The sequence below is a fragment of the Mesoplodon mirus genome (genome assembly GCF_964341445.2).
Source record: "Mesoplodon mirus genome assembly, chromosome: 7".
NCBI lineage: Eukaryota > Metazoa > Chordata > Mammalia > Artiodactyla > Ziphiidae > Mesoplodon > Mesoplodon mirus.
In genome coordinates, this window is record NC_138983.1 from 93,969,649 (window position 1) to 93,994,832 (window position 25,184).

Genomic DNA, 25,184 nt, shown 5'->3' on the forward strand with positions numbered 1-25,184 from the left:
GCTGAAATAGCAGTGACTCAGACCCTGGAGTCACACCACTGTGATCCCAAGCCCTGGCTCAGCCATTTGCCAGCTGTGTGGCGTCCAGCAGCCACAGGTCTCAGAGCCCGACCGCCTCATGTGTAAAAGGAGGCGATGGCGGGACAATACAGTGGGGTGATGCGTTGATTGCTTGGCAGAGGGCCGGGCACACAGGTCACACTCGTGACATTTCAGTGATGTTTAAATCAAGTTTATACTCTTTAGGCTACTGTTCTAGGCTGGCCACAAACTGAGCTCATCTTTCCATCCCGACTCTTCCCTCTACTCCTCCCCTCCCCCATCATCTGCTCTAACCCAATTAAGCTCTTCCAGAACATGCACTGCATTTCCCCACCTCTCATCCTACCTCCTGCCTTCACCCCCCATATTAGTTTCCTATGGCTGTTCTAACAAATTACCACAAACTTAGGGGCTTAACACAACTCATATTTATTCTTTTACAGTTCTGGAGGCCAAAGGTCCAAAATCAGTTTCGCTAAGGTAAAGGCAAGGGGCTGGTTCCTTCTGGAGGCTCTAGGAAAGAATCCGTTTCCTTGCCTTTTCTAGTCTCTAGACTGGAAAAGGCGAGGAAATAAAAATTCCCCGCTTTCCTTGGCTCACGGCAGAGGAGCACCTTCAACTCTCTGCTTCTGTCACATCACCGTCTCTGTCTGTCTGTAGTCAGACTCCCTGTGTCTGCTTCTTGTAAGAACCCATGCACCTATATTGGGTCCCCCCAGCTAATCCAGGATAAGCCCGCATCTCAAGATCCTTACCTTCATCACATCTGCAAAGGTCCTTCTGCCCTGTCAGGTAATGTTCATAGGCTCTAAGGATTAGGACCCAGACATCTTTGGGGGGGAGGCATCATTCACCCAACCACCTCTTCCATTCTGACACGCCATCCCCTCCAACTCTGCATACCCATGCGTGCCCACGCCCAGTGGGGCCTCAGCCAAGCAGTGATCACACCAGGTGAATGATGGCGCCTCCCCTGGGACTTTTTCATAGACGGATGCTGTGCAAGGACCAACCTTGGGGAACTTCCCAGGATAAATACCCTGTTTAGAGGGAATAGGGCTTTCAAGAAGCCAAGCTTGCTGCTGGGTGGAGCCCTGGGCTAGGACACAGAAGCCTGGGTTCAAGTCCATCCTCACACCTGTGGCCGAAGGTTCCCCCTCAGTGCCCCCGCCCTGGGAGGCTGCAGCCTCATATGAGCTGTGTGGCCTTGGACAAGTCATTTCACCTCTCTGGGCCTCAATGCCTCACCTGCCAAGGGAGGATTGTGAGCTAATTAGTACTGGCCTGGGGTAAGTGTCCAGTAAATAGCAGCTGTGACTTTTACATGCAGTAACTTCTTCCTGAGCCTTTCTTTTGAGTGTAAGTTATTTCTTTTATAGATCACAAGGACCACATGGATGGATCATTTCTAGACTTAAAGACCCTCGGGATGGAAAAAAATGTTCAGAAAATATTGGATGCAAAACCTGACTTGCCAACTTTTTCAAGAGTAGAGATCGGAACGGTAACCAAAGAAACTTTGTCTCTGCATTGACTGACACGTGGGGAGGGTGGGCATGAGGACAGACACTAGCCGTGTGCCCTGGCACCACTGTATACATCATTGATTCGAGGCCAGGTCCTCCCTGATGGGCTGGCAACTGTATGGACTGATCAGTGCCTGGCCGTACCAGCGATCCAATGTTTGAATAGAAAGGCGGCTTCCCATCATGTACAGCATGATATAACATTGCACTGATGCTGGCCAGGTCAATCTCTGGACCCTCCTTTTCACATCACATGTTATATTCTGCAGAAAATATCCAACAAGCTAATGTACAACAGTATGTCATGAGCTTGCCTAACATTTGCTTTTTGCTATAAACTGAAAAACATGAACACATAAAGGGCAGCAGAAGGGAGCCATGATGATTAAGAAGACACAAGTTCTAGAATCAGAGACCTGTGTCCTAATCCCAGCTCTGCAAGCTCTGTGACCTTGGGCAGGCTCCTAACCTTTCTGGGACTTCAATTTCCCAGCTGTAAAATGATGATGGAAAAATTAAAGGAGATCATTATGTAAAGTGCTTATCCCAGTGCCTAGCTCATAGAGAGCACTTTAATAGATGATAGTTATTATTGTCAAACAGTATTTAAAGAGTATTATCCAAGAAAACCTTCCTTTCTTAGGGAGCATAGTTTGTGTTTTCCAGGATTTTCAGAAGTAATTTGATTGTTAGGTTGAAGGTGCCCTGTATCCTAAATGGATGTTTGATCGGGTGTTTGACTGACACATGACAATGGACAGCTCAGGTCAGCGTGGCTTGCTGTGGCAGCTGGTCTAAACCAGCTTTTGGAAAACATAATAAAGCCATCCTCTCTGTACCAGCATTTTCTCCTACAATTTTTCTAGACATTTGCTCACACGTCTAGAGATGTGAGTCTTCAGAAACGTGTTGGTCTTCCTGATAAAATCGAACCTTCCTTCTCTGAGGTTGGGAGTAGAGGGACCGTCTCCAGGTGGGGAGCTCAGCTGGATCTCATGTCCTGATGGTCCTGCTTCCAAGACCTTCTCCTTGGCAACAAGCCCTCATCCCACCACTGACACCACAGAGCAGGAAACCTCCTAACTCTCAATCCTCCAAGGTTGGCAGTAATTAAATGAAAGAGCAGGAGGAAGAATAGCTGACATCTATGAACTGCTTACTGTGTGCCAGGCGTTGAGCTCAGCCGGCTCCATGCCTTATGTCATTGAACGATCGTAGCAGCCTTGTGTCATAGTTACTATTATTGTCCCCATTTAACAGATAAGAAAAATTAAGGCTTCAGGAGGTCAAGTACCTCACCCAAGGTCACAGAATAATGATTGAAGACACACCAGGGGTGTGTCCCTGGTGGTGTGTCTGCTAGCCTGCAGAGACCGGGTGGGGACTGTGTGCTTGGATCCTGTAGCCCAGGCTCTTCCTTCGTGACCCTCCCCTCAGGAAAAGAGGGGGCGTCTGGAGAGGTACAGAGGATGCAGCTCAGGGTAGCTGAAGACACTGAGCAGCATCTCAGGTTCTTTTTGCAGCAGATCTGCCCGGTTTATTGTCATCTTCAGATACCCTCTTTTATTCTCATCTCCATAGATACATAGACAAATATGTCCACTCTTATCTATCACAGTCATTTTGGGGGCCATTATAGTTTTTTAGTTGTTTTGTTTTTAATCTCAGAGGTTTTCAGGGTAGTGCCAACAAATGCTAGGGCTAAGAGATGCTCATGGCAAGCATTAAAAGCCAATTTATTTTTTAAGGAGGCTTATTATGGTTATTTGTAGTCGTTCAGATCAGGTAACCTACTCAGACTGGTGGCCATTCCATGCAGTCATTTGGGCTTCCAGCAGCCAGCTGGCTGGTTGGGGTCTTAGGGAGATGCAGCTGCAAACACTATCTGCATTGTCTCTGGAAAGGGTCTGAAGTGATGCTCACCCACCAGGTTCCAGAACTAGGAGAAGGTTGGGCCAAATTTTGTGAGGGTATGGTTTCTGCTGCACAGAAATGAGATTCCTTTAATAAAAAGGAGGGAGGCTATTTTCCACTTAACCTTCATTCGTTCATTCCACAAACATGCCCACTATGCACCACTCGGTGCCAGGTGCCATGCTGGGCACAAGGAGGGAGATAGTGAGCAAAAGCCGCATGGTCCCCATTTTTCTGGAGCTTGTCCTCTCAACATCAGCGGTACTGATTTTTTGAGCCAGGTAACTCTTTGTTTGGGAGACTGCCCTATGCATCGTGGGGTGTTTAGCAGCATCCTTGTCCTCTACCCACTAGACGCCAGCAGCAATTATGACAACCACAAATGTGTCCAGGCATTGCTAAATGTCCTGGAGGGGGTAGGGTGGACAGAGTCACCCCCGGTTGAGAACCACTGGCCTAAAGGGAAGACAGACGAGACGGTGGCCAAAGAATGGCATAAGTGATGCATCATTTCAAAGGCAGTCGTGCTCTGAAGTGGTAGGAACACAGTCATATAGAAAGCAGTTCACAGAGTCAGACTGGATTTAAAACCAACTTTCTTGGCATGGACATATATACACACACACGCTACCAAAGGTAAAATAGATAGCTCGTGGGAAGCAGCTGCATCGCACAGGGAGAGCAGGTCAGTGCTGTGTGTCTACCTAGAGGGGTGGGATAGGGAGGGTGGGAGGGAGACGCAAGAGGCAGGGGATATGGGGATATATGGATACATATAGCTGATTCACTTTTTGATACAGCAGAAACTAACACACCATTGTAAAGCAATTATACTCCAATAAAGATGTTAAAAAAATTAACTCTCTCAAATTATTCTTTAGTATCTTTCCAGTTCTTCCATTATTCTTTGGGTTATTCTTCTGGATGTAGAAAATCATAATGGAATGCCAAGAGAGTTTTTCTTCTTTTTTTTAATTTCAGCCTCAAAATGGCCTTTCCAGCCCAGGGTCCATCATGGTCTCTGAGAAGTTAAGGAAAATGGATGTGGCTGACGCTTTAGATCTTAGTGAAAAGCTGGTAGGTATACCCAGCATCAGTCCCCTCCTGTCCAAACCTGCGTGCCCTGCAGGTAGTTTAAACATCAGCTCCACATACATTTTAGTTGTTACAGTAGGTCCACGAGACCCATCTCCTATCCCAGCATGGGCTGGAAATTGCAGAGCCCAATTCCTTGCAAGACTGGGTAGTAAGAATGAATGTTTATGTCTGTTGTCATTCCCCCTCCCCACTTCCCCCCAATTCTCAAAAAGGCATAGTGTAAATGGATGCGGGGGAAAATGAAAGTCGTACTAGAAACCCCAAATGCACTCATTTGCAAAGCATGTGTTTCTTCTCTGCAACTGCAGAAAATGAATGAAACAGAATTAGACGTTTGCCTCCTCAAAGGGGCCACCAGCGGTCTTGGGCCAGGCCTCTTACCTGTGAAACGCTTTCTCGTAGTACATGGACATGAGCAAAACCCTCGGGACTTTGATGAACATCAAAGGTATGTCAGGTCACGTGTCCATGAAACACCTCTCCCCAAAAGAGAGGGAGAGAGTCTACCAGCTTCGACAAAGAGACCTGTACCTGGTGTTTGATAAGATCACCCTACTCAAGAACCAGCTGCAGAGAAAAGAGGAGCTTTTGAGACGATACGAGAAAGACATTGAACAGCTCAAATATGGCTCATGTCTCCGGCAAAAGGCCCAGGCCTCCATTCTCCAGGCTAAACCTCGGTGCAGCTGCAGACCCGTAGGGACCAGGACAAGAGGACAGAGGCCTGGGTGTGGAGGGGGGCAGGCGGGATGGTGACTCAGGGCCTGATGGACCCAAGTCTCTGGGCAAGAAAGCAGCAGTTAAAGTACCCTACTGTTAAGGAATAAGGTGCACCTTTTTTTATAAATGTGTCTGATGTTTCACCATGTGTGTGCTTTTCGTAATTCCATCCTATTTTCAGTGGTATCCGTTCCCCCACCCTCTCTGGGAAATTGGGAGGGGCTGGTAGCATAACCTATGCCCCCTTCATGCTGCACGTCCACAGCCAATGGGCTATTTATTCTGCCCTCTAGTCCCCACATCTTCAGCCTTCCCCCCACTTGTAAGGAAACCGCGAAGCCAGGCATATATGGAAGTGTTCTGAGGATCTCCCAGGTCAGGAGCATTGGTGGTGAGTGAGAAAGCTGAGGAGAAAAGAGACTTTGTCTCTCCTGTGTGCTCAGGCAGAGCAAAGTGTCGGTTCAGATGTACCAGTCACAGGTGGCAAAGCTGAAGGACGACATCTCCAAAGAGGCCAAAGAAAAGGCGCTGCTGAAGGAGGCCCTGGCACACATGGAAGAGCGGCTGCACCAGGAGAAGAGGGTCACCAGGGCGATCAGGCAGCAGAAGGTGAGAGGTCCCTGCTCGGAGCAGAGCCTCTGAGGCTGCCCCTCAGCTCCCTTTAGAAACAGCCAACTGAGGTCCCAGTGGGATCCAGGCAGCACAGAATGCATTCGCTCATTGCAAAGGAAGGTGGCAGAATAGCTTTAGCATTAGGCAGACTTAGGTTTAGACTCTTGTTCTGCCATTTACTGTGTGACTTCAGGCAGCTTTTTTTTTTTTAACATCTTTATTGGAGTATAATTGCTTTACAGTGTTGTGTTCATTTCTGCTGTGTAACAAAGTGAATCAGCTATATGCATATGTATATCCTCAGATCCCTCCCTCTTGCGTCTCCCTCCCACCCTCCTTATCCCACCCCTCTAGGTGGTCGCAAAGCAATGAGCTGATCTCCCTGTGCTATGCAGCTGCTTCCCACTAGCTTTCTATTTTACATTTGGTAGTGTATATATGTCCATGCCACTCTCTCACTTCATCACAGCTTACCCTTCCCCCTCCCCATTTCCTCAAGTCCATTCTCTACATCTGTGTCTTTATTCCGGGCTGCCCCTAGGTTCATCAGAACCTTCTTTTTTTTTTTTTTTTTAGATTCCATATATATGTGTTAGCTTAACCTCTCTGAGACTCAGTCTAGCTTGCCTCTATTTTATTTAACTTTCTTTTTTTTTTAATTTAATTTTTATTTTATATTGGAGTATAGTTGATTTACAGAGTTGTGTTAGTTTCAGGTGTATAGCAAAGTGATTCAGTTATACATACACATATATCTATTCTTTTTCAGATTCTTTTCCCATATAAGTTATTACAGAATATTGAGTAGAGTTCCCTGTGCTATACAGTAGGTCCTTGTTGATTATATATTTTATATATAATAGTGTGTATATGTTAATCCCAAACTCTTAATTTATCCCTCCCCACCACATTTCCACTTTGGTAACCATAAGTTTGTTTTCAAAGTCTGTGAGTCTCTTTCTGTTTTGTAACTAAGCTCATTTGTATCATTTTTTTTAGATTCCACATATAAGTGATATAATATGATATTTGTCTTTGTCTGACTTACTTCACATAGTATGATAGTCTCTAGGTCCATCCATGTTGCTGCAAATGGCATTACTTCATTCTTTTTTATGGCTGAGTAGTATTCCACTGTATATTTGTACCACATCTTCTTTATCCACTCCTCCATCGACATTTAGGCTGCTTCCATGTCCTGGCTGTTGTGAACAGTGCTTTCTGAGACTCATAGTCTAGCTCGTCTGTATTTTTTTAACTTTTGATAATTCGTGTATTTTATCTTGTTTTTTCTATCCAGATAACTCTTTTTTCTACCAGTTTTATTGAGACATAATTGACACACAGCACTGTACTGAGCTTAAGGGTGTCCAGCATCATGATCTGACTTCCCTGCCTCCTGAAATGATGACCACAATCAGTTGAGTGAACAGCCCGAGTGTTTTTAAAGGCGGCGCTTCTGATTTTCATTGTTCTGCCAGGTGCCAGGGATACACCGAGGAATAAGCTCTCTGAGAATAAAGATTTGGGTTTGCTATTCTGAGTAGCCAGAATAGTACTCCAGTCTTTCTGACTTGGGGCTGTGTATTTGTACACGCATGCTTGCGTGTATCTGTGTACATGTGAGTACGTGCTGTGTGTTTGCATGTGTGTGTATTTGCATGTGCGTGTTTGTTGCCTGCATGAGCTCTAAGGAGGCCAAGGTCATAGAAGGGTGCCCTTCTCCTCAACCAGGAGGTGATGGTCAGATAGTTCCTTGCAGAAGCCTGCCCTCCATTCTGAGAACCTTCTAGGCAATAGGTTTCCAGACAGCAGGCTCTCTGGCTTAGAGCCCCAGAAATGAAAAGTGGCTGTCCTGCTCTGAGGGAGCCTGGATGCGGTGTTTCCAGTGCTCACTGCTGTGAATTAAACATCACAGGCCTTAGTCTGCATGTGTCATCGAGCTGCCTCAGGCAGAGGACAGTTTCCTTTCACACCAAGCAATGCCAGGGAGAGCTGGGCCAGTGACAGAGTTGTGACTTTCCCTTTGATGTGCCCTCTGGAGAGCTCACCCCTCCCCACCCCGCCCCCGCCCCCAGGGCTTGGCAGACTAGGCCCCAAAGCAGAGACACCAGACCACAGAATGGGACAGAGAAGGGCCCAAAAAAAGCCATTGTCATGTACTGAAAACCTGAGGATTTACATAATCAGGCTTCACATGCATTATTCATGGGCTGCCTCATTCATACACAGTGCAAGGGACAGGCCAGCCTGTTTGTCAGGAAGAAAACAATAATACATTTTAAAGTTTTGCTGGATCCTAAAGGGCACTTGTATATATCTGTCTTGGCATCCGTTCCTTCCAGGGAGTATATCTTCGTTGTCTTTAAGCAGAAATTAACAGAAAGTAGAATTCCTCTTTTCTAAGTTTTACACGTAGTATTTTCACAAGGAGCCTTAGTTTTTTAGCCTCCTGTATGAAACTTTGAAACTCTTCACCCGTTCACAGAGGTGGCAGTGTTGAAGCACTGAGATGAAATTACACATCTTTAGCCTCAGAATTGCCCACCCCCCAAAAAAAAATGGAGTTTGTAGTTTTAATTTTTGACCATCTCTTCACCAAGCAGACCTTTCAAATATCAAAAGTCCTATTTCCACACTAATATCTCTGGCTGTGAAAATGAGACTTGGTATAAGATGCTGGGCCTTCACAGCGAACTGGGTCTGTGGCTCTGTCCATGTGGCAGAGGGACGGGAACCGCGGCCCAGGCCGTGCTCACTCGAATCCACTTCCCACATCACTCGAGAAGCCGGCAGTGTCTCTCAGAGTTCAGAGGCCAGATTTGGAGTCAAACAAATAGGGGTCAAGCCCCACCGCTGCCCCGAATGACCCTGAGTAAGTGGCTTGACCTCTGTATCCCAGGTTCCTCAACAAAAGCAACCAAAACTGTTAGCAAGGGGCCTACTCCGTGGGGCAGTGGGAGGGTTAAATGGCAAAATGCCTGCAGTGCCTGGAACATCACAAGCCCCGTTTCTAAGGGGGAAGAATAGGCAGCTCATGGATGGGTGGGGATTCCTCTATTTCTTTCAGGGAGCTTCCTGCCAGCTGACGCCTTCCCCGGTCCTCCCAAAGCCGCCAGCTCTTATGGGACGCGCTCTTCTCTTTGGTGAATACGACTAGGCCACGGCCAAGAAAAGACCCAGATACCTTTTGTGAATGGGCTAAGGCTGGGATTTTCAAGAGGAAATTTTTAAATGCACAGAAGTTGCCACTTGGGAAGCACGCAAGCCCTTTCTTAGGGCTTGAAGTGTAAGAAAGGCTGAAGGGCACCGGCTGCTTCTCGCAGGAGAAGCCGCTCAGCTCTCCTGCCAATCAAATCTGCAGCCAATCAAGTCCTGGCTAGGGGGCGTGACCACCACTTTGCCTTGTGGTCTCAGCCAGGAAAACCCCCTAACCTTCCCTCTGCTTAATTAGCTCAGATCCCTCTTCTTTAAGATGAGAATAAAAATGGCACCTAGCTCGTAGCCTTCCCAATGGGAGCTTGTATACAAAAGCCTTAGCACATAGGACCACAAAGCATTCACCCTCTCCTACCATCGTCATTACCCTCACTATTCTCTTTAACTCACTATCTTCCAAGATTTCCTTGGGCCCAGGTATTCTCAAGATTCTGGCTTCCTCCGTGCCACTTGTGTGTTTTGTTTGTTTGTTTGTTTGTTTTTGCGGTACGCAGGCCTCTCACTGTTGTGGCCTCTCCCGTTGTGGAGCACAGGCTCCAGACGCGCAGGCTCAGCGGCCATGGCTCACGGGCCCAGCCGCTCCGCGGCATGTGGGATCCTCCTTGACCGGGACACGAACCCGTGTGCCCTGCGTCGGCAGGCGGACTCTCAACCTCTGCGCCACCAGGGAAGCCCCACAATTGGTAGATGTTGTGTAGGAGGAGCGTGGGATGGGAGGGGCTTGGGGTGGTACTCTTCCGCCCACAATGATGAAGTAGAACCATGTGGCCAGGCCTATGCAGCATACGGATAGAAGAAGGCTAAAGAAAAAGACCCTCCCGCACCCCCTTCATCACATCCCAGTGTGTTCAGTAAAGTTCAGGAAAAGCAGGTGCACAGGGGCCAGGCTCTGCCCTTCAGTGCCCAGTTGCCCACTGACGGAACTTAATCCAGGAAGGAATTTTGCAGCAATGTTCAAACTGGGGTTCCCTGGAGCCTTTGGGTGCCATGGAAAGGTGTGACTCTCAAAGCACACACACCTTTCTCCCGCCAGAGAAGCTCTCCATTATCTTATACCCCAAGTTCCTCATGGGATTTTGCTTGGATATACGGTTCTGCCAAAAAAAAGGCGGGGGATGGGGTGGGAGAGAAGAAGGCTGTTGGTTTAAAACTAACCCCTGCTTTATAATATCTGGGAATTTGGATAGTGATTGTCTCAACTGAGTTTGTGATAAATACTGAGTGGCTGCAGGCTCGAGGCCTTCTCCACGGAAAATGCCTGGAGGGCAACTGTCAGTTCAATACGGGCCCATCAGCCTTCACAGACAGTCCTCTGAGGGTAGAGTTAGCATCCTTCTGGGAGAATGGAAGAGTCTTGTAAGCACCTATGCCCTGTCCCAAAAGACAGCCTTATTTCCTCCCTGAGTTTTGTGACTACCCGGTAGGGTTGCCAGATTTAGGGGAAAACAAACAAACCAAAAACACGATGCCCAGTTAAATTTTAATTTCAGATAAACAACAAAAGCTATTCAGTATAAATGTCCTAACTATTACACGGGGCATATTCACACTCACAAATTTGTTGGCTTCATTCTGAAATTCAGATTTAACTGGGCATCCTGTATTTTATCTGGCAACCCCTCCAACATTTACTGAGCACCAACTAGACACCAAGCAGGGAGGTTCTGAAGCAGGTGTCGCAAGATGGCAGCCCACAGATATATTCCATTTGGCTCATGGGATTTTTTTTTAAGTTACATTTCAAAATAGGGCAGTTTCCTGGAATACTCTGGATTTCCAGCTTCTCTGGGAAACTTGGAAGATCTGGCGACCCTAGGCCCACAGACCCACAAGCCACCATCACAAGCCTCCATCTTCCAGGCCCCTTAGAAAGGCCCTGGGCTCGTGTGTTTGCTGCTGTCCACCACCACCCCAGCTCACTTCACCCACTTCTTTTCCTTTCCTGGCCGCTGTAGGAATCAGGTTGGCGACCCCAGTGGATGCTCAGGGCTCTAGGAGAACGTCTCCTTCCTGACACCACTGCACATTCACCTGCGGAGTGTCAGTCTGCAAGGGAGACCCCAGTTCCCTCTCACTTTTGTGTCTCCAGTGCCTAGGGGATGCTCTTTCTTTGATGAGCTGCCCCTGAGGTGCAGGGTCTTGAGCAGATCAGGGTCAGCAATAGTAATCAAACCCCAGGGGAGTGGCAAGCTCCAGGTTTTCAGTGATGCTGGCTTCCCAACAGGCCCCTGTAGTCCCTGCCAGGGAGGTTAGCCACTGGGGCTTTCAACATTTCCACTGGGTGGAAAGCCACTGGACATCTACAGCCTCTTCCACTGATCTAGGAGGCTCTGCTTCCAGCTAAAGCAGATCTGTCCTCCAAGAAGAATACAGTATCCTTCATAGCCTTCTTGGTTGACCACCTCCTTCTCTGCTGGAATCTGGAACAGAGATTCCCTAAAAGGTGCAGCAGGACAGTGTAGCGTTGCCCCAAAGCCACACCCCCTTCTGCAGATCTCTATCCTCACCTCCTCACCTAGGAAGGCTCAACATTCCATCCAAATGGGTAGCATCTGAAAGTTGAGAAAAATCCATTTTTCTCTGATGTAAAAGGCAAAGAAGAACATACACTAAATTTTGTCAATATTCTTTCTGTGTTAAAGAGACGAATGTTTGGAGAGCTGATGAAGAACTCAAAGATGCAGAACTCACATTTCCAGGTGAGCCAGAAGAGAGAAGAGAGAAAACCCTAGAACATCAGCAGGAAGCCCAGTGGACAGTTATCCCACATCTATTATGTATTGAGCATTTGGCATGTGCCGGGCACAGAGCCAAACACTCGACGTGCAGTATCTCTTTTAAGCTTCACAACAACCCTATGGGGTGGGTGTTGTTATTATACCCAATTTACAGATGAGGTGTCTGAGGCTCAGAGACTTTCTTTGTCCAGAGCCACACAGCTCAGTAGGAGAGCTGGGAATCAGTGCAGATCTGACACCCAGGTGAGTGCTAGCTTTTCCTCCTTTAGGTTAGAAACCTCCAGGTAATAAACCTGATACATTTCCAGTGGTATTTCTCTTAAATTTCAAGGAAGCATCCTCTAGAATTCTCTTCAAAGTTGAGAATTAAGACTATGAAATCTTGAACATGTTGAAACATTGCCATTGACAAATCAGCCCTGGAACTGGAATTAAGCCAGTCCACGTTCCCACTTTGCAGACAGTAGAGGCGAGCTCTCAGGAAGCTAGAAAGCCAAACACATTTTGGTTGAATATGAGAGAGGAGACATTCAAGTTTGATAAAAGGCCACAGTCATGCTGAGGCAACCAAATTATCATGGGAAGAAACGAAGATATTCTAGGTGAGGGATATATTTGAAAAATAGAAGCTTCTCAACCAGCATCCTTGTGCTAAGACCAGAAGGTGGTTACTCCCCAGAGCAGGATGTTAAGAGGATAGAGAGCATCCTGAGGGCCCCACTTGATCTGAGACGTTTGCCACCCTGCAAAGTGGAAACGACTGGAAGTTTGTTACTTATTCACTCACATATATGACTGAGCTGGGAGGAGGCAGAAACTGCCCTACATCTAGGTTTTGTCTGAGGACCACCTGCGGATGTGAAATGGCAGAGGAGATATTGGGATGGGCCCCGGATGTTGTGGGAACATTGTGCTTCTCTGAGATGTGAGACGCCCTGGAACTTCGCTCTGCCTCTGGCTTTAACAGAAGCGGGGCAGATGGTGCTTCGGCTAAGAGCAAAGAGCCAGCTTCCCATTCTCCCTGCCCTCCAGCCTGAGCTTAGAAGTTTGGTGTCTAGGATCTCCTCAGTACAGAAAGGTTTCCTCCAGGTTCCTTGCCAAGTGTACCTTGGGCGACTCCATCCCCAAGAGTGGGCCTTGGGCTTCCCTGGTGGCGCAGTGTTTGAGAGTCCGCCTGCCGATGCAGGGGACACGGGTTCATGCCCCGGTCCGGGAAGATCCCACATGCCGCGGAGCGGCTGGGCCTGTGAGCCATGGCCGCTGAGCCTGCGCGTCCGGAGCCTGTGCTCCGCAACGGGAGAGGCCACAACACTGAGAGGCCCGTGTACCGCAAAAAAAAAAAGGGGGTGGAGGGGGCTTTTTTAAGGATATAGGGGTGAGTGCCTCATAAAAACTGGGAGCTGAAAGAGAGACTGGCCTCGAAATAGAACTGGTAAGCCATCAGATCTCAGGCATCATCTCTTTTACACACACACAAGCATGCGCACACGCACACATAGGCCGTATCTCCTCTCTGTGTCTCTGTGTGGCTCCCCTGATCTCTGCTCTCTCCAGTCATGTGACAGGAAGGAATGACCTCATGGTCCCCCAGTTCAAAGGACCAGCCCAGGAAGCAAGTAGCATCTTAGAACCCATAACCCAAATCCTGGGAGTGACCATCTTAAAAGCCCAGCCCGTGCTAAGTGCCCGATCAGCTATGACCAGGGACAGAGTCACACACATGGCTGCCTGGATCCAGGAGTAGTGCTCAGAAAAGGGTTAGACAGACCCCCTAGAGTATGCTGCATTTTACCCTCCTAAGACATCAGAGACATAAGGCATTCAGTTCAGTAACAGCTTTTCGAGAGAAAGTCCATCCCAATGAAATTGCCTATAATCAGAAACTGCTGGTTCAAAAAAAGATGCAAATGTCAGAAGAAAACGTTATCTGTGTATCTGGAAGAGTGTACACCAAAATGTGAATAAGGTTACCTGTGGGTAGTGTGATAATGGTGGATCATTTTACCTTCGTTTTGCTCACGTCTATGTGTATATATAAATATTTTTTACAACAAAGATTTTATTTTCAGTAAGAAAAAAAAATGCCATTTGAGAAATATTTGGGGATCTCCCTACAATTATAGAGTTTGGGCATTTGTTGCTCTTGCTTGTTGTAGGTTGGAGCCAGAAAAGGCACCCCAAAGATGGACCAAGGAAGGGAGATGCTGAAGAGAGAAATGTCCAGCAAATCCAGCCAGAGCCTTCTGTTTTCTAAACCTGGTGGAAGGAACTAGAAACGTCGTCCCGCTGGGCCTCGCGTGATCCTCCGTGAGTCAGTGTAACTCTTCTGCGTCCAACTACTAAGATGCTTTTTTAGGACATTAAAGGTTGCTACCCTAGTGTGTTGCTTCCTAGACTGGTATTTTGCACAATACTGTATTTTGGAGTGTGTGAGGAGAGGGGTTCTTTTCACAGATATTATGAATGTAAACATACACAGGCATATGAAGAATAAGTTTGAAATTCAGACTCCTAGGCCTGGTAGATGCAATTATGTGTTTGGGTAGTGACAAACCCAAATGTCATACCTCCAAGGAGCTCTGAGAAGCCCGCAGTGGAGAAAACCCAGAGCGTGTACTGGGGCCACAGGACAGAATGGTAACCTCAGGGCTGTTGGGGCCATGGTATAGTGCATTTATATCTGAATTGATTATAATAAATGTGAACAGCAACCAGTTTTATCGCTTCCATAACAGTGAGTCATGTTTATATGGCGCTCTGCGGTGTTCAAAACACTTCTCGTCTAATCCTCTCTCAAGCCCTGGGAGGTAAATAGCATTATGTTCCCCATTTTACAAAGGAGGAAGCTGAGGCCCAGAGAAGTTAAATGGCCCGTCTAAAGTCACACAGCTAGTAAATTCAAGAATTGGGTCTGGAACCCAGGTTTCTAACTCCATCTCATGCTGCCCATTCTGCCGCACCAAGACAGCCCAGTAGGTCAAGTCCCAGGCCATCAGGACAGACCAAGTACCTAGTCATCAAAGAACACACACTGCCCAGGTGGACACACCCCTTTCCCATGGTGTTTGAAGAGACCCTCATTTTTGCCTTCTCTCCAGCCATCTGTTCTCTCCCTGCCTTTCTTGTATGGCCAGAGACCACCAAACAAAACAGGAGGAAGAGCCAGAAGCCATGAATATCATTTATTTTTTATTTTTAAAAAGGCACAATAAAAGTATTTTGATATTTTAAAACCAAATGCATTCTTTATACTGATTAAAACTAGAAGGAAATGGGAAAAATGATTGGCATGATCTTCCACTAAAGGTACTTCTTACACAGTGAGAAGGGGGAGCATCACCTGACCTTAAAAATAATCTTGAAAATCCCAGCAGTTTTCCATAAAGAACATATTACTTATACTGTACCATATCCCCAAAATCCAAAACAGCAATCTCCAGCACCAGAAAAGATCACTTGGTCAGGCAGTAGTTAAGTAGCTGGCTCATGTTTGGAAGCCAAATTGTGTGGGAAAAAAATACTTTGGTTGAATACAAATATTTGAATTTGCATAAGTTAAATGTAATGCCTATGTGGCTCCACTGTATTTGAGGTCTTTCAAAGGACGTGTTAATCTTTATCATATCAACATTGCAACCCACAATGGCAATGTCCTTTCTTCACTCCTTGAACTAGATGGTTCTTTAGGTGTCTCCTCAGCCACACACCCCTTTCTCTGAGAATGCACATTCCCCAACCAGGTTTACCCTACCTACTGCTGCTCTCTTGGCCACACCTGACTGGCTGATCAGTAGATAGTCTACCCAAGCCAGACCAATCAGGTTTCTCTTCTAACCCAAGCTGGGCCAATCAGCACCTGTGCCCTTGATATTTGGAAGTGGGACATGGAGTTACCACACAGGTCATTAATGGCCCGGAGCTGAAAGTCTTGATGCAGTTCCCAGCTGGGGTGGCCATTTCTCCCACTGTGTTTGGAGAAACAAAGCCAGTCTTAGAAAGAGATGGCCAGGATAGATAAGCAACAGGTAGAGACAAGAAACCAAGACCCAGGGAATTCCCTGGCCGTCCACCCTGCGCTTTCACTGCCAAGAGCCCGGACTCAATCCCTGGTCAGGGAGCTAGGATCCCATAAGCCACACCGTGTGGCAAAAAAAAAAAAAAAGAAGAAGAAACCAAGACGACCCCCAGTGAGACAGTGCAGCAGACACTACAAGCCCCTTAGTCATTGCCTCCCTCTACTGTATAAGCAGCACGCGAAATGCCCTCATTTCCCAGCCTCCCTTGCAGCTAGACCTGGCTGTGTTGTTCAGTTCTGGCCAGTGACATGCAGGTGAAGGCCCTGGGCAGGGCTTCCCTTCTGGAATTAAAGGCAAGGCTTTGCTAGGAGAAAGTTTTTCTCTTTGTCCCTTTGCCTTGTCTCCTTTTCCTCTCCTGGAGCTCGGACTTGGAGCTGGAGCAGCCATGTTGGGGATCACCAGGTAACAAGCCAGAGACCAAAGCCCACCTCAAAGGACAGTGGAGTGGAAAGACATGAAAAGCCTGGGTGGGAGCCTAGTGGCATCACTGTGCTCTGCACTGTACCTGAACTGCCTACCTCTGTACATCCTGTTGTAGAAATAAATCAATCCTATCAGTTTCAGCCACTGTAGTCAGATGTACCTGTTTGTGCTGTGGAGCAAATCACTCAAAAGTTAGTGACTTAAAATGGCGACTATTAGTTCTCATGATTCCAGGCGTCAAGCTGGCCACTTGTACTGGTCTGGTTGGTTTGGCTGGGGCTAGTTTAGGGTGGTTTCGTACATGCCTGCCTGGTCATTGCCAGGCAAGCTGGGTTAGGACAGTGGTTCTCAACTGGGGGCATTTTGCCTCCCAGAAGGCATTTGGCAATGTCTGGACACACTTTGGTTGTTAAACTGGGGTGGGGGTGATACTATCATCTCGGGGTAGAGGCCAGGGATGCTACTAAACATCCTGCAGTGCACAGAACAGCTGCCCACAACCAAGACTTATTTGATCCAATATGTCAATAGTACCGAGAATGAGAAACCCTGGTCTAGAAAGGCCTCAGCTGGGATGTCTGATTCTGCCTGGTGTGGTCCCTCATCACCCAGCAGGCCAGACCAGGCCACGTGTAGTGGGTACAGGTTTCCAAGAGCAAGAGGAGAGAGAAAGCCCCAAAGCACACTTTTCAAGTCTCCACCTGCCATGTGTTTGCCAACATCTCATCAGACAAAGCAAGCCACATGGCTAGAGTTCATTTGGGAGGGGCTCCAAATTTTTACCATCTACCCACATCCAGGTTTCTGTTATTTAAAGCTGGAGGCAGCGCGCGCCCAGAGCGTTAACGGGCGGGGGCCGGGGTGTGGAGTTGGGAGGTCAACTGGGCCTCCTGGTAGCCTCCCTGAGTTCAACCAATCCAGTGAGGAGAAGCCGTGGGCGGGGCGAGCTCCGCTGCCAGAGCGGCGTGAAAAATTTCCCAAGGCAGAGCAAAAACCTTTCCTGAGCGACTGAGCATGCCCGCTGGTGAAAGGTCCAGCCCAGCTTTCACCACATTCCAGACTCCAGAGGGACTTTTCTGAAACCCAGAGAATTGACCATGTCCTCAAACAGCTTAAAAGTCTTCCATGGCTCCCCCATGCCTCCTCAGGAAAAAAAGATCACACTTCAGTGGGTTTTTTATGCTTCATCCTCAACCAATTTCTTCAGCCATGTCTCCCACTACTTTTGCAAGAACTCTTTTGCTCCACGGATGTTGCAAACTTGCAGCTTCTCATACACACCATGTTCTCTGTGCACACAGGTTCACCTACCTGCGATTCTCTGCCCAGGCCCTCTCTACCAGGATAATTGCATCTGTGCTTTCTAGGTCTATGAAGACAGTCATGCTTCATCCCTCTGGCATAGCTCTTGTTTTTTTTTTTTTTTTTGCATCTTTGTTGGAGTGTAGTTGCTTTACAATGGTGTGTCGGTTTCTGCTTTGTGGCAGGGTGAATCAGTTATGCATGTGCATGTGTTCCCATGTCTCTTCCCTCTTGCGTCTCCCTCCCTCCCGCCCTCCCTGTCCCAAACCTCTAGGTGGTCGCGGGGCGCCGAGCTGATCTCCCTGTGCTGTGCGGCTGCTTCCCACTAGCTATCTATTTTATGTTTGCTGGTGTATATGTGTCCATGGCATAGCTCTTCTTATTCTGTGTTGTGAATATACTCTATGTGCTCACATGTCTTATCTTCACTAGAATGTGAGCTACTTGAGGGCAGGGGTCTTGGCATATTTTACACCTGTATGGAACTCTAAGACCTAGCAGGGTGCCTGGCACAGGATAGACACTCAATAATTGCTTATTGAATAAATGAATGGATTATGAGCTCCATGAAGGAAAAAAAAAAAAAAAAGCTGAAGGCATTCCAACTGATGCAGAAAGTTGCCCTGATTCCTGATGACTTTCTGGTTCTTGGTTTCTTTCCTTGGAAAGGCCCATTCTAATGCCTGCCCTTGGGTTCCTCTAGGACTTTTTGTATCACTCAAGATTCTCTGGTTGCAACCAACAGAAATCTCCTGTGGCTAACTTAAACAGAAAAGGAGTTTACTGAAAGGAAATGCGGAAGGTTAGAGAATCAACGGGCAAGCAAAGCTGAGGAGTCTGGACAGGCAGGAGCCATCTTTTCTTCCCCGTAGATGTCCCCTTTTTTGCTTCAGCCGGTTTGAGTTTCTGTTATTTGCAACCAAAATGGCATTTACTAAGACGCTCTGCACAGCCCCAACTGGTAGCTCTGAGAAGCTACCAGCGACCTTTCTTTCCCCTGACGTTGTACCAAGGGACAGCAAGGTACCTGCAGTCCCCCCACCAGAACTCCCAATCTTCTGATCCCCCAAGAAGCTAAGCCAAACAACTTCCTTCCACCCTTGCCAATGGGGGCCCATTTGGATTCGTGACTTTGCAGATAAGGTGCCCTTCTCCAGCAACTTGGCAGAGCCAGCAGTGCCTGCTGTTGTGGAAACCGGGGTCATGAAGTGTCTACGGAAGAAAACAGCTTCCCCTGGATCCGTGTTGCAAAGTGTGTTCCTGGTAAGTGGAGTGGTTTCCAATTTTTTAGGGTCTTAGGAATGAAAGCAATACAGTAACGATGAGAGGAAACCCAAAATCTGCTAATGCATTTATTTTATTATTATTATTATTTTTTTTTTAATTTATGGCTGCATTGGGTCTTCGTTGCTGCGCCCGGGCTTTCTCTAGTTGTGTCGAGCAGGGGCTACTGTTTGTTGCGTTGCGCGGGCTTCTCATTCCATGGCCTTCTCTTGTTGCGGAGCACAGGCTCTAGGCATGGAGGCTTCAGTAGTTGTGGCTCGCAGGCTCAAGAACGCAGGCTCAGTAGTTGTGGCGCACGGGCTTAGTTGCTCCGCGGCATGTGGGATCTTCCTGGACCAGGGCTCGAGCCTGTGTCCCCTGCATTGGCAGGCGGATTCTTAACCACTGCACCACCAGGGAAGCCCCTCATTTAATCTTAATGCTTCCCCCTGTTGAGGACAAACAGGAGGAAAAAAGAAAGGGCAGGGCTTCCTTGGTGGCGCAGTGGTTGAGAGTCCGCCTGCCAGTGTAGGGGACACGGGTTCGTGCTCCAGTCCGGGAGGATCCCACATGCCACCGAGCGGCTGGGCCCGTGAGCCATGGCTGCTGAGCCTGTGCGTCCAGAGCCTGTGCTCCGCAGCGGTAGAGGCCGCAACAGTGAGAGACCCACGTACCGAAAAGAAAAGAAAAAAAAAAAAGGGCAATAGCAAGGTTCCAAATGAGCTGAGAAATGACCTTCTAAAAGGGCTCTCAATCTGGCCTGTGGTAGATGTCTGTCGGGGTTACTGCCCAGCCTAGACCTTCCTCAGGAGAGAAGACGTTTAGGGCTTACAGTGGGCTGACTGGTGGCCCCAAAGATCTCAGGCTCTAATCCCTGGGACCTGAGAATGTTACCTTACAAGGTAAAGTTTTGCGGATATAAGGATTTTGAGTTGAGACTATCCTCGCCCTAAGTGCCATCTGTAAGTGTACTTATAAGTGAGAGACAGGAGGAGATTATATACAAAGAAGAGGCGGAGGCAGTGACCACAGAGGCAGGACTAGAGTGCTGCACCTACAAGTCAAGGGATGCCAGCAGCTTCTGTGGTTAGAGTCTTTTGAACTCCTTGGCTTTTCAGCTCCTAGGCTGTAAGATTTGAATCTGCAAATGCCCCAAGGAGAAAAGCTGCACCAAATGTCAAGCTTGCGTCTGTGTTTCCCTTCTCTCCAGAACTTGGCCCACATGTCTTGGTGTCTCTCTAACATTCAGATGCCAGCGAACAGATGTTTTCTTACTTTATCCAGGTTTTCTAAAATTTCTTTAGACATCACCTGATCTTATGTTATTATTGAACTACCATCTCAATTACACCTAGGAAGAAAATTTACAATTTTTAGAGAAAATGGAACCCTGGTACAGTGTTGGTAGGAATGTAAACTGGCACAGCCACTGTGGAAAACAGTATGGAGGGTTCTCAGAAAACTAAAAATAGAACTACCATATGACCTCGAAACTCAACTCCTGGGTATAAATCCGAAAAAAACAAAAACACGTGTTTTCAAAAACATGTATTTGAAAAGATACATGCACCCCAATGTTCAGAGCGTCATTATTTACAATTACCCAGATATGGAAGCAACCTAAGTGTCATCAAGAGATGAATGGCTAGGGGCTTCCCTGGTGGCGCAGTGGTTGAGAGTCTGCCTGCCGATGCAGGGGACACGGGTTCGTGCCCCGGTCCGGGAAGATCCCACATGCCACGGAGCGGCTAGGCCAGTGAGCCATGGCCGCTAAGCCTGCATGTCCGGAGCCTGCGCTCCACAGCGGGAGAGGCCACAACACTGAGAGGCCTGCGTACCACACAAAAAAAAACTGAGTGACAACTTAAATGATATATGAAATATTTTGCTGACTTACAAGAACATGCAGAATTAAATATGACCCAGTTGAAATGTTAATTTTATTTTAATGTGTATGTTGAGGTGGAGTCTTCAAGGTGCCAGAAAACAAGCATTCACCCATCCTGTTTGGAACTGCAGCACACAGACACCTTCAGTTACCAGTTCTGTTCATTCTACAGAATCATCTTGAGAAAACATACTGTTTTTTATGGACCTGGTATATATCTTAATTAGTTTGAAGAATTTCCCAAATACCTGTTAATATACAGTTCTCCAATTCCAATCTTGTCACGTCCTGTACCAGTGACACAGCACATATGAGTTTTATTTCTCTTTCTTTCTCTGGGTTGTTCACAACCCAATGAAAGAACGATGGAATGTCATCAAAGAGATCAGGGTTCTTGACTCAGATTTACCATAAAATAATAGTGTCCTCTTGGGAAAATTATAGTTATTCTAGGCCCCTTTCCTTTTCTTTCCTTTGACGGAGCTGCACTAGATGACCCCAAGGAACACTGCACTCTTTGCAGTCGTAGCTTAGATGTTACTGGTTTTTCTGAAACAAATGAGGACAATGACACGTGAAACTGTGCAGCATCTGTGTAACTATGTGTTCTTAGAGTTGCCTCCATTTTACAGGTGATAAGATGGCTGAGCACAGAAGTAGATGTCTTGACCAGAGGTTCCAGAGTAGATGGAACTGAACCTCAAGTTTCCTTCTTTCCTGAAGCTCACTTTGCCAAAACATAGGCTTCTGAATATTAAGCTGTAAAGCATATTATCAGTATGCTTTAAAAGAAGCGGTTCTTCTAGGATTTCCAATTAATAGCAGGAGGTTTTGAAATTCTTCAAAGATGATCTAATTTTGTGAGATTTACAGCTCTATTTTCCTGTCAAGCAAGTTGTATTAGTGCCAGATAATCACGTGAGCTTCCGGATGCTTCTCTGAACCTCTTGAAGTTTTCTTCTTGCTCTCTGAAATTCATGCCAGATAAGCCTTTTTCTAGAGCGTACGTACAGACTTGTGTGTTTTTATACAGAAAAGCGATGCAGTGAGTCAGGACGGGGGTTAAGCCCTCATTCTCAGAGTGGTGTTGAGCTCCTGGTGAAATATAATCATCATTTCCTCAGAATCGAAAAGCAGTTATCTCTAGTTTTCAATCCCATTAACTATTTATACATTTATGTATGATACGTGTATTTATTGTACCTACTAGGTGTGTTCTCTTTGGGAAGTACAAAGCTCTTTGAGACATAGGTTGTTCATTTTTTTGTTTTCCCACAAATACTGTGACCTTTTGAGCAGGAAGGTCTATATTTTACTAACATCTAGAACCAGCAGTTAACACGGTGTCTAAGATGTAGTCAATAAATATGAAATACATAAATGAACAGATTTTTAAGGAAGGGCCAGGACATGAACAAATAGAACTTTTTCATTTTCAGTCACAAAGCAACCAGAGACATAAAACTGATACAGACAACAAGTGCTACGGTCATTCAAAGAAGGCGTAGAATAGATAAAACAAGGATCTCCTCTATGGCACAGGGAACTCTACTCAATATTTTGTGATAACTTATAAGGGAAAAGAATGTGAAAAAGGAATCACTGTGCTGTACACCTGAAAGTAACACAACATTGTAAATCAACTATACTTAAATTAAAAAACAAACAAACAGACAACAACAACAAAAAAACCCCGAAAGAGGTCATAGAAGTTTTTATGAGATTCCATAAGAGAAGCCAAATGAGGACGGGAGAGACGGCTTTTGAATCAATTCGGAGGAGAAGTTACAGAGAAACTTGTCTTTGACCTGAACTTGAGTTTCCATTAAAATTGCATCGCAGAGATATTACAGATGAAGGTAATCACATAAACTTACTACACTGAGACTTGCAGAGGTTATGAGTGTTGTTCAAGATCCCAAAGCAAACGCATTGTGGAATCAGAATTTTAAGTGAGGCCTAATGAACTAAAAACAAACAAACAAAAAAACAAACCCTTTCTGTGATACCATGTTGCCTTTGAAGTCGTTCTATTGGTGGGTTGGTAGAAACTGGTTCCAGTGTTTCTTTCAGGAATGACTAGCTCTGTCCCCACCGCGGCCCCCCACCCCCGAGTTGGTCCTCAAAGTTTCCTTTAGAATGGACTTGCTAAAATGCAGACCTGCAAGTATTCATGACGCCTGTGTCCAATCATTTCTCCCGCCATTGCCTACTTCACTTCTGGATTATATGAACAATTCACTGTCTTCATTTATGCTTTTCCCTCCTCCAAGAATTCCTTTCTCCCTATGGGGTACCTGGGCAACCCACTTCATTTTTCAAACCTCAGTTTACATATTATGTCTTTTGTGCAGTCTTCTTTTGAGTGTTGTGATCACACGCTCCTTTTTGCTACCCTTGCACTTCTGCATTCCTGGTTGTTGCACTCGCTACACTGTATTGTGATTGTATTTTTTACATATATCTGTGTTCTCCTGGGCAACATTCCTTGGGGCCAGGGACTACCTTTTTTCATCTATTGATGTTGCCTTAGCGTGTTACTTGTTGCGAAGTAGTTAGTTATAAAAATAAGATTTGATTAAATTGAAAATTGTTATGCACATATTAGTTATTATCATTTACAGATATAACAGGAAAAAATATTAATGTTGGTGCTGAAAGTTCACTTCTAGTAAATGGTGGTGGTACATGACTTCACTTATATTATTTTCCCCACTATTTTATATCTTTCTACCTAATATCTCTTCTTTATTTCCATCTCTTTCTTTATTACTAAACCAAGAAAAACAGGGATGAGGGTAGGGCTAGGCCATACTTGGCTGGAATAGTAAAGAAATTGTGTGGGGTTTTGGTGAGAAAATCCTGAAGCATACAGGTCTGCATCTTACCTTTTTTTTTTTTTTTTTTTTTTTTGCGGTACGCGGGCCTCTCACTGTTGTGGCCTCTTCCGTTGTGGAGCACAAGCTCCGGACGTGCAGGCTCAGCGGCCATGGCTCACGGGCCTAGCCGCTACGCGGCATGTGGGATCTTCCCGGACCAGGGCACGAACCCGTGTCCCCTGCATCGGCAGGTGGACTTTCAGCCACTGCGCCACCAGGGAAGCCCCTGTTTGAAGTTTTTTGATAAATAAGATTTGATAACACCGTTTTATAGAAACTTAGTTTGGACATTTCTGAACCTCTTTTCTTGTTTCCTTATGGAAGAAAGCTGCTTGTTTAGGGTTAATACTAATTCAATGGGGGTAAGATTTACACAGGACCAACCCTAGCATTCATAGTGTGTGGCACAGGAAACAACTTTGAATGGCCATTTCAAGGAACAATATACTTAAGTGTATACAATGAATAAAATGGATGAACTACACAAATTTATGAGTTGAAAACCATAGAATCATAGAATTTTCTCACTGTAAAGGCTCTTCCTTTTCCAACTGCTTAACTTCAACCTCTGTTAAAGCACTTCAGTAACAGGGAGTTCTTGAGTTTAAAATGCAGTCGGTCCATTTTAGAGTTGAAAGGTTCTACTTGTCAAAATGTTCATCCTTTTATCAACCTAAACCTGTCTACTTGGTCTAAAATCTCCAGTGTGGGACAGTCTAAACCCTTTTTCATAGGACAACTCCTAAAATAGTTTAGAGCGACCACCTACTTCTCTCCTGGTCTTGCTTCATGTCATCCAATCCCAGTTCCTTCAATTACTTCTTCTATAACAATATTTTAGATTGCAGACACTTTACTGAATTCATCACTTTCTTCAGTATAATAGCTCATTTGCTGAATGTGATATTTTGATCCTAAAGGGATTTGTTTACTGTTTTCTGAAAAGAATTAAAACATAAAATGTCCAGTCAACCAATAATTCTTCACCTAACATGATTCATATACACCAATTGATAAGGAAAAGTTAAAAATTCAAATTACTTCATTCTTAAAGAGTGATCATAGTATGTCCTTATTTATAATGTGCAGGAAATATGAATTTTCTTTCTGTGCATCTGTAACAGTGCCCTCTTGCAGGGTACAGAGGATACTCCATTGATGCTGCCTAATGATGTGTATGTGATATCCTGATATTTACTAAGAAGTTAGACATTCAAGAGGATTTTTTGTTCCCAACAGACATACATATATGAATTTTTATTCTCTATGTTTTGTGTGTTTCTAACTTTTATTATTCATCTATTGGCACTTAAGTGCATTCACCAAACTGCATCATAAACATCAAAGCAGATTACTTCACTTTACCTTTTATGAGATTATTATACTTATCAACCAATATCTGAGCCCTTAATATGGGCAAATCATCCTAGCCTGTTAAGCACAGAGGTACAGAGCATGGAGTTGAAAGGGCACACACCAAGATT

The 25,184-nt window shown here is 46.0% G+C and overlaps 2 protein-coding genes across 2 annotated transcripts in view; both read left to right on the plus strand.

The window, feature by feature from the left end:
* The window catches only part of LOC309808884 (forkhead-associated domain-containing protein 1-like), a gene marked incomplete at both ends in the record, with an annotated part of 100,362 nt that extends 86,220 nt beyond the window's left edge, over positions 1–14,142 (plus strand). The window contains 5 exons of the mRNA XM_082629457.1: positions 1,430–1,546; positions 4,464–4,559; positions 4,983–5,203; positions 5,744–5,909; positions 14,026–14,142. Coding sequence (XP_082485583.1) covers positions 1,430–1,546; positions 4,464–4,559; positions 4,983–5,203; positions 5,744–5,909; positions 14,026–14,142 — 717 coding nt within the window. The remainder of the gene's footprint in view (positions 1–1,429; positions 1,547–4,463; positions 4,560–4,982; positions 5,204–5,743; positions 5,910–14,025) is intronic.
* The window catches only part of LOC309807669 (interferon regulatory factor 6-like), a 1,069,421-nt gene that overhangs the window by 831,503 nt on the left and 212,734 nt on the right, over positions 1–25,184 (plus strand). The gene's annotated exons all lie outside the window — the stretch shown is intronic.